Source organism: Eubalaena glacialis, chromosome 16, assembly GCF_028564815.1.
Source record: "Eubalaena glacialis isolate mEubGla1 chromosome 16, mEubGla1.1.hap2.+ XY, whole genome shotgun sequence".
Taxonomy (NCBI): Eukaryota; Metazoa; Chordata; class Mammalia; order Artiodactyla; family Balaenidae; genus Eubalaena; species Eubalaena glacialis.
In genome coordinates this window covers 8,720,511-8,732,031 of record NC_083731.1, presented here as the reverse complement: position 1 = coordinate 8,732,031, position 11,521 = coordinate 8,720,511, and the positions used below count along the sequence as shown (strand labels likewise).

Sequence of the window (11,521 nt, the reverse complement as noted above, 5' to 3'; positions counted from 1 at the left end):
GACATCTGTGGGCAAAGTAACACATTTATGCATCTCAGCTTGTCAGCTTGCATCTTACAGTACTTTCTGCATCCTGTTCGGATGAAGTCTGGTGGTTCCAGATGAAATGGTGTGCTAAATGGTCACTGAGTCAGCAAAGGTGCCTGAACTTTCTAAATTGTTAATAATAAACAACAAGTGTTGATCAACCCCCAGAAGACTGGTTTACTTTTGATCCCTATAGGAAAAATTGTATTACAAAATTGTTGTTTTATGAAGGGTGATCAAAGAGCATGCAGCCAAAAGAAAAAGTAGGAAAAAAGCGTACTAAGCAGTTAATAACAAGTATAAAAAGCAGTTATTTTTTTTTGGACTCATGATGGTTTTAGTTTGATCAGCTTTATACAATTTGAAATGTATATTGATTTCTAACTCTAAATAAATATTCCCTTTCATATCTAATTTGGTATTCAAAATTTTGTAATATTTTTCAAATAGAATGACAAATAGACATTTGATGTCTCAGTGCAAGTTCTTCACAATACGAGAACTAGTCACTTAATCCCTCCCTACCATTGATGGTAAGAAATTTTGCTATTTCAGCTGTAACAGCTCTAAGTATATAACAGCTCTATAACTATATAACAGCCCTGGGGAACATGTAACTATAGGACAGCTCTATACAGCAGATAAATATATAATAGCCCTATAGCTGTGACAGCTCTAATTTGCATCGCCAGAAGTGACAGGCAGTCTTCTGAAACACTGCATTTTACTCTAAATGGTGCACACTGTGTAATCTATTTAAAGACCTTTTAAGGAACAAGTAGGAATTCAAAGTTAAATAATTTCAATCTGAAATGGGGACACTATCAGCAAACTGCAGGTTGTGGGAAACTCTACAGAACAAACAACCTGGTTTCTTCAATTTGAAAAAATTGTAAAAAAAAAAAAAAAGCAATGGAATGGGAACTATTAGAAAATGACATTCATGAGATAGTTGGAAATCATCTGACTGAATATTTGATATTACGTAATTACTGTTACTTCTTAGATATGAGATGGTTGTTAAAAATAGTTATCTTGTAGAGATATGTAAAATATTTTTAGATAAAATTATATACCTGTAATTTGCTTCAAAATACTAATGGAGAAGTGGATGAGGCAGGTATGACTATAGGTTAAAGTTTAAGGGCTGAGTGAGGGGCACATAGAGGTACATTATACTATTGTCTTTTTTGTGTGTGTATGCTCAAAATTCTCTATAATAAAAAGTAATAAAATACTCAATTTGATTGTCAAACCCAACAGACATGACTCAGATGCCAAGACCATCATACGGATGACAGAATCTAGTGCGTGACCGTAGTGCATGTCTTGGGGAGTTAAAATCTTGATAAATGTCAAGAAGTGAAACAATTTCATTGTTTCTATTATTAAAATTAGAAGTTGTGTGTAAGTTGTATACAATTAGATACTTTCCTTGGTAAAAAAGAAATTGGAAATTTTTATAGTTTTGTATTTTATTAAGCATGCCCAAATATTCCACACATAGGAAATATGTGTTTTAAAGAGATCAAGTAGCATTTATAATAGAGGAAGCATTGTTATCCTAGCATGAATATAATGGTGATATGAAAAATATAATAAAATATAATAAAATGATTAACATTATGGAATTTTTATGAGGCAAAAAAAAAGTTTTTGTTTTCCAAATGAGACCAATATTTTATTTACATACAAGAAATAAGCCAGTACAAAATACATTCAAAAAAATTCACTTGGCGCTAAAAATCCCACCACCACCCCACCCCCAATCTCACACATCTGGGTTCTTCTCCTGGCAGCCCCTGGGTCAACTCAGCTTTCCTGGGCCTCCTGCAAGAGCCTGGGGGCAGGGGGCGGGGTCACCAGCCCTGAGGGCAAAGGTGAGGGTGCACTGCTGGTAGTGCTCCGGTTCACACTCCATCTCGCAATCACCTCTGTCTACAGGTGGACCTGCTCCATCCCCCATCAGGGCCCTGGCAGCCCAGGGCAGGTGGTAAGAGGAGGGCAGGTAGTTCAGGTGCACTGAGAGGTGTCTCCCTTCACCTGGCAGTGCTGTGGGGTGGCTCCCTGCCCCTCCCAGAGGATGCAGTGGCAGGTGCTCTGTGCCGAGGTCCCCAAGCGCCTTGATGCCCTAGCCATGGCAGGTGGTGAGCAGGTACGGGTCACAGAGCTGCTGTGGGTTCCACTTGTGGTTGGGGACAAGGACAAAGCCATCAGAGGAAACTGGGTTCTCAAAACCAGTACTTATCCCTGTATCTTGTGACATCTGACATTGTTGAACCCTCGCTGCTACTTGAAACTGTCTCCCTTCAGTATCTATGTCCTCCTACCTTTCAGGGTGCTCTCAATCTCATGTATGGGCTACAATTCCTCCGACTCACCCTTCAGTCATGGGGGGGGGGGCGTGGGGAGGGTGGGAAGGGGGCTTGGGCATCTGCAGGCTTCTCCTCTGGGGATTATAAGGAGGTAGCACAAACTGAGGGGAGATTTCACGCATGGCTGGACCAAACCGGAAATCATCTGCTTTCCCATCCATCCCTCCCAGAACTGTGCAAATCTACTGTAGAAATAAAAGGTATCAGTTTAGAAAACACTTCATGAGGAAACCATTTGACTTTATATGATTTTATTTTTCAAAGAATATCACAAGAGCGACCAGCTTTCCCCTCGAGATGAATCTTGATATGGTAACATCATTTTTGACAAGCGAGGCTGAAGGACCCTAACAGCGACCCCAGCAGCTTTTTGGATGAACTCCATATGTTGCAAGAACTTGAAATCTTGGCCACCCGGGGAATTCTGAAGTTCTTCTTCCTTAAAGTGTTGGGGGGAATAGTCCAGCGAACGGTTTGGGGTATAATCTCCAGCGAGTCTGATGGTATACAGGCATAAAAAAATGGCTGGTTTTGTTTTCTTTCAGAATGGAAGCTGATATCCTCTTGAGGAGGTTTTGATGCTGACTTATGTTTGCTTGGGAAATAATCTGATCTTTCTGACTCATAATCCTGTACTTTCTCCTTTCTTGTGCGTTTCTCTTTACTCTGTGTATAACTGTCATCACATTCCCAAGGAGTGTTGTTCTTTCTAGATAAATCCAATTTGGCCTTCTTCCGTTCTTTGCTTTCTGAATGCCTGTGAGGTTTGCCTTGGCTTTTTGAAAGATGTAATTTAATATCTGATTCCGTTAAGGGGACTAAAGAATAACGTTTTCCACTCATTGTAGTCTGCAAAAGCTTCTCTTCACTGAACGGAACAGAAGATGATACAGACAAAACCTCTACAGTATTTAAGGAACTGTGACACCACGAGTCAGGAGGTCGCATTTTGGAAGATGACCTATGTTTCCTGCTTTTGTGGGATTCATAAGAAGGTGGTGTCATTTTGGAGGATGACCTATGTTTCCTGCTTTTGTGAGATTCATAAGAAGGTGGTGTCATTTTGGAGGATGACCTATGTTTCCTGCTTTTGTGGGATTCATAAGAAGGTGGTGTCACAATTGAGGAATGTTTTCGACAGCCTCTAATATGATGGGAACCTGAATCTTCACTGTAAAGTGGTTTCAAATCAGTTTTGATTTTTTTCTTCTTGTAGAGGTTTTCCACAGGCATGCCTTTCTGTAATTCAAACAGAATATTCTGTGATTTCCAACTTAAATAAGGGTTGGCCTCTGAAAACACACATTCTTCACTCTCGTGTACATCAAGAGCTGAGCATTCCTCCAAGTTATCTGAACTCTCAATATTTGTCTGACTATCAGTAAAATCTTCAAAATTCTGAATTGAATGGGAATCAACTAAATCCTGAGTCTTTTCCTGAGTCTTTAAATCAACAGATTCACATGTATTTGTTTCTTGAAACCATACATTACATACATTACATCGTTTATCTTTTTCTGGAGTCACATGAGATTTTAACTTTGAAAGAGCCATGGTATCTTTCTGCACTGTGTTGTGTTGATCAGGGTCAGAGGCACACACCTGGGTGGGCTCCAAGAAATTTCTGACTAATGATGAGTTTTCTTGGAAACTTTGCTTTTTGAAAGAGATATGTTCTTCTAACGGTCTTGTATCAATGGAAAGACCACCACTTTCTCCACTATTGTCTATTTTTTTACGTATTGCAACTGTCTGTAATTTAAGAATATGTTTGGGAAGTGCATTTGGCTTAGGGAACATACTTTTGACTGGAGAGCCCAGGAGAAAATGAAGGTATTTGTATTGTAAATCAAGATCTATTTGATGAAGAGATTTTTCCTCAAAAAGTAACAAAACTCTGTTTTTTCGATTTGGTACTTTGACACCAGAATGAATACATTTAGATAAAGGTTTCCTTCCATCCTGAGCCCTGGCCATCGTGTAAGATTCTCTTACAATTCTGGGAAAGGCTTTCATTTGAATCTCCAGTGTTTTCATAGAAAAGTGTATGAGAAGTTTGTTTTTTTCTCCTACTGAATAGTTTTGGAGAATATGAGGCAATGTCATCTCTCTAGCAGAAGTCAAAGGAGATGTTCCACTTTCTAGCTCATTTATACTCTTTAACTTTGTAATGATCTTTTCACTGCCCCTTGAAACATTAACAATCAGTGACTTCATACAGCTGACAGGAGGTGAGTCTTTTTGGTATTTGTGCTTTAGGTTAAATTCTATAGTATCAATCCCTTCCAGAGACAAAAAGAACATTTTTTTATGTCTTGGATAGAGCTTCCAACTGTTATGTTTTGAAATAGCCAGTTTTTGATAAAAGTTGAACTTTTGGAAGGATTGTTTTACCACCTCTGGTATCAAATTCAGTTTTATTTCAGGTGCTTTTGACTCTAAATGATTAGCGGGCTTGATTTTTTCTTTGCAAGTAAAATTTTCTAAAATAAGTTTTGGCTGCAATTTGGGATGTATTGTCATGGATGTTGCATCTGGACCCCTTGCCAAAGGTGGTGACTTCCAATCATCAGTCTTATTGTCTTTTACTTTTTCCAGTATATTAGGAAAAAATTTGTCTCGAATCATACTTTTTACCTGGGATTCAATGACATTTTTACTTGCTTCATAAAGAGGAAGTAAACTTTCTGCAGTTGGGCTATCTGCCACTACTTTTATTTCATTACTTTTAACTTGGGGTTGTACAGGCACAGTTTCTGGAGAAGTTTTTTGTTGCTGGACCTTTTGTATGGCTGTGTCCTGCACAGGTTCACTCTGATCCCTATGCTTGGGTGGCGAGGCACACTCCATGGTATCAAATAGTTGAGTCTCATCTTGTGGTTCTTCTACCCATGGAGGAAAACTATTCATATTTAGGGTACTTCTCATGTGAGTTTCCACATTTTCCTTTGGATCTTCAGATATGAATGGACACTCTGTAGGTGTCTGAATGGGTTTTGGTGCCTTCTCTTGCTTGATCATAAGCAAGTCAAGTTCTTTTATGATCCTTGAGATATCATCGCGTGGAACAACACTTTCTTTTGTTTGTGGAGCTAAATTTTTATATATTTCACTGCTAAGGTTTGCTTCTGATTTGACACTAGGAAGTTTGTGCATTTGTTGTTCATCCACCATGAAGGGCTGGGAATCCTGTGGAACTGTCTTTGTAAAATTCTGGTCCCCTTCTTTTACAGTGCTTGAGCTGTCCCTCTTCATAGTTTCACTAGCGTTTGGTGATTTCTTCTGGAATTTTGAAAGACGGGTTCTCTTTGCTCTTTCTAGGTTTGTCTCAGATTTTACTGTTTCTTTAGTCTGAGATGGACTCATCATGGAAATAGAAAGACTTCTGACAAATATTCCTGAGGCATCTTCTCTCCACAAAGCTATTTTCTTTGGTTTGTTAAAGTTATACTCTAATTTCTTTCGATCGCTTGGAGTACCATGTCCCGTATTGCCTAGAATCTGTAGAACTGGATGCTTTGGGGTTTTCATATTTAAATATTTGGGGCTCAATTCTCTTTTCAAGTCTGCTATTGTTAATCTGTCTTTCTGGCCTCCAAATTTGGGAGAAAGAGGAATGTAGGCGTAAACTGAATCCAGAACATGTTTTTGAAACATTTTTTGTAGCTGAATGTTTTGTTTTGCACCAGACACTTGTCGTTCCTTTTTATGTTTTCGCTTGATTAGGCAGCTGTTTGCCATATGAGTGATTACCTGAGTCTTAATTTGAGGTTCCTCTGCCTTTAGAGATGCAGTGTTCAGGTTTACTGTATTGCTTGTGTCCATTTTTATTGTCTCCTTCTCCAGATTAACAACGGTGTGTTTGTGCATTTCTATTTTGTCCTCTTCCAGATGGACAGCTATATTTGTGTCTATTTGTAATATCTCTTCTTTTATTTGTAACCTTTTTTGCACCAGATTTCTAGTAGAGCTTGTGTCAGTTTCGTTTTTTTCCTCCAGATCTCCAGATTGAAGTGCAAAAGTCCAGCAGGAGGAAATAGACTTCTGAAGTGATTCTAGACTGTGTTCCTCTTGTTCTGGAACAAGCAATGTCTGCTCCCTGTTCCCTCTTTGGGCATCAAACTCTGTAATATCCATGTGTATTCCTGGTAGTATTTGTATTCCGGGGTACACTGTAGTTTGCTTGTGCATATCTATTTCCAGTGGTGTCTTCTGCTTTACATTTTGAAGTGGAATCTTCAGAGAAAGGCTAGAATCCACCCTGGTCTTCTGTCCACTCCCAGACTGCACCAACACTTGCTTTTTCATGACAACTTCTTTTTCTATATTTTGGGGGTCATTTGACTCTGTGATATTCATTTTCTCAAGTGATTCCTTTGTCTGTGGTGCTAACACTTTGGGAGAGGACATTTCACTTATTTTTTCATTATTTCGTCTGTCTTCCTCTGGCCTATCAAATTTACATGACTCTGCAGATCCTGGAGATGCTTTTGATAAAGTTTCTTGTTGGTAGGCACCTTGCTCTGAAGCAGAAAATCCTTCTGAACTGACAGGGGAGCCAAGTGTGGCATATATGTCCTTGGATAGTTTCCTTGGAAGTGAAACTAAAACCTGAGGACTTATTTTATGGTTTGAGTTATTCATTATTTCCGTTTCTTTCTTCAGATTTTCGATTTTAGTTAGATCCATCATGGGGAAGGAAAGAACCATAGTAAAAGTTTCTGGTTTGTATTTTTCTCGCTGAGCCTCTGGCCCTGAAAAGAAACATTCCAGCCTTTTCCCACTTGTAATGGTACCAAATCCTGTGAAATAAAAGTCCTCATGCTGTGAATTTAAAAGTAACCAACTCAACTCTCCTTCAGATTTGACTTGTGGAGGTTCTTTCCTTCGCTGTACACTGATCATGAAGTTTGAGGTCCACTGTTGCACGGCCTCTTCTGGCACCAAGTGTTCTGCATTTTTAACAATTTCACTCTCACCAGCAGCTGACTCTCTAATTGCTGTTTTCTGGGTATCTGATGATTCCTGGAGATTCTGCTGTGGACGAGAGGATCCCATGATTCCTGGTGCGTCTTTGTCTATTTTGCTCCCTGATTCTAGATAAAGAGGTGCTGATGGGATGGAAAGAAAAGTTCTTGTCAGAACCATACATGGTTCATCTTTACCTCTGTGCACTTTTTCCCCTGGCTCTTTAATAACATTCAACACAAATTCCTTTGTACTAAGGACATGTGGTATTGGTGAAATCGTTGCCTCTTTGTGATGTGTCCTGAGCCTCATATCTACTTTTTTCACATCATACTTTTTTTCTTTCTCTGACATATGTTGTTTTCTTTTTATTACATCACTGCCAATTCCCTTCATATCTGGTCTCTTCTTTGCATCTGATAATGCTGAAAGCATTTGTGGAAGTAGAGAGGGTTTTTTAATTCCAAGCCTTCCTTCATCTACTTGTGTACCTTTATCCAATTTCAGCTTAGTTGGAGGTTTGGAAACATAAATGTTTCTTACCACAGTACTGGGTGGTTTACCTTGACTTTCCTGTTTCTTTTGCTCTATCCCTCCAATATTCAGATGTAATTCTGTTCTGTGGAGCATATATGAAGAAGGTGACTTCTTGGACTTCAAAGTTATATCTTTGGTGTGCATCGCACCTCTCCTATCTACCGTTTTTTCTCTTTCCCTCTCTTCTTTCTCAGGCATAGGTTGTTCCTCGTTTTGAACATCTTTCATGGTATCACCACTAATTGAATATGTATGTACTATTTGCCCTGCATTTGATATTCTGGGCAAAACAGACGTTTTAAGTGCTAGCATTTCATTGTCGACTTGTATTTCTTTATCTATCTTGAGGGCAGGGAGAGATGGTGATGAAGTAGAACATTTCGTCAGGTTTTGACCAACTTTCATGGTATCAGCACTGATTGAATCCGTATGTACTATTTGCCCTGCCTTTGATATTCTCGGCAAAACAGATCTTTTAAGTGCTAGTATTTCATCATTGGCTTGTACTTCTTTATCTAATTTGAGGGCAGGGAGAGATGGTGATGAAGTGGAACATTTCGTCAGGTTTTGACCAACTTTCATGGTATCAGCACTGATTAAATCTGTATGTACTATTTCCCCTGCGTACGATATTCTCAGCAAAACAGACCTTTTAAGTGCTAGCATTTCATTATTGACTTGTACTTCTTTATCTAATTTGAGGGCAGGGAGAGATGGTGATGAAGTAGAAGATTTGGTCAGGTTTTGAACATCTTTCATGGTATCACCACTAATTGAATCTGTATGTACCATTTCCCCTGCACACGATATTCTCGGCAAAACAGACCTTTTAAGTGCTAGCATTTCATCATTGACTTGTACTTCTTTATCCAATTTGAGGGCAGGGAGAGATGGTGATGAAGTAGAAGATTTGGTCAGAACCATACCTGGTCCATCTTTACTTTCCTGCATCTCCTTTTCATGATGTTTGGGGGACACGAGGTTTCCTCTTTCTACTCCATCCTCTTCCTTGTTCTGGGGCAAATGTTGTTTTTCTTTTGGGGGACTGATGACAGTATCACTAGCCATTGGCTCTGCATGTACCAGTTCCTCAGAACCTGATGATTTCTGGAAGTTTACTGGGGGAAAAGAGGGTCTTGATAACATTGGCATGCCCTCTTCTCTGAGGCTGGTGTTTTTGTCAAGGTGAAGAGGAGAAGATTTAGAAGTGCAAGTCTCAGTCAGTGTTGCATCACCCGGCTCCCGTTTATCTTCCTGAACCTTCCCTTCTTGCCCTTTAGTTTTCCACGGAAGGTCACTTAGATTGTATGTAAGTAAAATAGGTGATTCCTTTGCTTCCAAATCCATATTATTGTGGTCCACTCTACTATTCTTATCCACATATTTCTCTCTCTCCTTCTCTTCTTTGTGTAGCATGTGTTCTTTTAATTTTTTTACATCTTTTGAAAGTTGTCCCTCATTGGTTTCAGCATATTCTGATGATTCGTTGGACTGTGCTTGTGGGAGAGGCAATTTTGTAATTCTTATCATGTACCCCTCTCCTTCTGTTGTATCAGATTTAAGATATGGTAGAGCCAGTAAAGAAGTATAAATGTTTTTCAGTTTTGTGACTAGTTCACTGTCCTCTCTCTGTACCCTTCTCTTTTGCTCTTTAATTTTCCACTTCAATTCTTTGGTATCACGTATATGTGAAAGTGGTAATTCCTTTGCGTTCTGATGCATAGATATCAGGAGCACGTTGTCTTGAGTATCTGTTTTGAGTCTAACTTCCTCTTTTAACATATAACCATCACATGACCTAGTATCTGCTTTTTCACTTGGGAGCACTTTGTCTTCAATACCTGTTTTGAGTCTATCTTTGTCTTTTAACGAATAACCATCAAATGACTTAGCATCTGCTTTTTTGCTTGGATTGAATGGACCATAAGCCTTCAGTGGTGAAAAACAGGATTGTGTTATTCTTTCTGTGTCTTCCTTTTCATTCCTGCTAGTGTCCCATTTCAGGTAAGATGGAGAAAGTAAGGAGGCACGAGTTTCCCTCAGAACCATTTCTGGCTCACCTTTGCTGTCCTGCACTTCCTTCCCTTGCTCTTTGACATTCAAAGGTAGTCTGTTTCTACTGAGTGGATGTGTAAGTGGGGATGTATGGGCTTCCAAAGTTATTATTTTGGGGTATATTCTATCTTTCTTGTCTTTTGTTTTTACTCTGACCTTTGTCTCTCTATATGGCATATGTCCATTAGTTTTTATTATTACATTACATGAGCTAATACCTTGACTGGAATCTGCATATCTGATTTCCCCTGCACCTGATGACTCAGGGAGCTGAAATGGTGAAGGAGAGAATCCTGCAACTGCAGGCAAGTCTTCATCTCCTTTGGTTCCTGCATCCAATCTACGGTGAGATGCAGAAGGCGAGGAAGGAGGAGTTTTTGTTGGAGCCACATCAAGGTCTTCTGTTCTTCCCTGCCCCTGTTCTACTCTCTCCTCAATGCTTGGCCATGGTTCCTTTCTCCTACTCAGAGCACCGTGCTCAGCAACACTGAACACATGAGGAGGGGACGATGTCTTTGCCTTGAAATCTGTGCCACTGGCGCGCACTGAGCCGCTCATGACTGCTGTTTGTACTCTGTCCTTTTCTTTTGGTGGTGGATGTTGTCTGCCTTTCTTTCTGTGGCTATCAGTTGACTTTGGAGGTGCTATCTGCACTGAAGGCAATGAATCTTGGAGCTCAGGGGGTGGCACATAATTCCTTATGATTCCTGGACCACCTTCTTCTTCTGTTGTTGTGTCAAATTTAAGATGAACTGAAGAAGTGACAAAAGGACAAATTTTGCTCAGAAGCACGACTGTGTCCCTTCTACCTTCCTGCCCCCTTTTCACTTGCTCTTTGATGTTCACTTGCAGTTTCTTTGCTTTGAGTATATGGAAAAGGGGTGATTTCTTTGCCTTCAAAGCTAAGCACTTGGGATGCATTAGGTCTTTCACAAAAATATTTGCTTTATCCTCTTCTTTCTGTGTCATGTATTTTGTTCTTTTCAAATCACTTGAGATATCGTTCACAGGTGACAATGTGTATTTTAATTTCTCTGCATTTGATGATTCCCTGTGCCATGAGGATGGAACACCGGATTTTATTACTCCTTGCTTCTTTTTCTTGCCTTCTATAACTTTGCTTAATGTAAATTGAGGTAGACAAGGTCCTGTCAGAACCTCATCTAGTTCACTTCTTCTTTCCTGTACATGTCCCAAGTCTTCTCTTCTGTTTGTCTGTACTTCTCTAATTTGGGGGCTACACCTGCCAGGGGTATTGGGTACATGTGGACGTGGTAATACCTTTGCCTTGGAAGTTGTCTCTTTGGAGTACATTATATATTTCATATTTACTATTTTTCCTCTATCCTCTCCTTTCTGGGGCATATATTCGTTTGCTGCTTGTACATCACTTGTGCTATCACCCTTGATGAACTCTTTATTTTCTTTTTTTACTACATCTGATGATTTCTGGTGTGATGGTTCTGGAAGAGAGTACCTTCTTACTTCAGCTCTGTAGTCTGCCTCTTTTATTCTTGTATCCAATTTAAAAGAAGTAGCAGGTATGGAAGTACATGTCA

At 39.5% G+C, this 11,521-nt stretch overlaps 1 protein-coding gene across 1 annotated transcript; it reads right to left on the bottom strand.

The window, feature by feature from the left end:
• Positions 1 to 2,720: 2,720 nt before the first annotated feature.
• On the bottom strand, positions 2,721 to 10,931 carry CCDC168 (coiled-coil domain containing 168). The gene is made up of 2 exons (XM_061170905.1): positions 8,557 to 10,931; positions 2,721 to 3,270 (listed from the first exon to the last, which is right to left on the bottom strand). Exons 1-2 carry the CDS (start codon positions 10,929 to 10,931, stop codon positions 2,721 to 2,723), a joined length of 2,925 nt encoding a protein of 974 aa, XP_061026888.1.
• Positions 10,932 to 11,521: the final 590 nt, after the last annotated feature.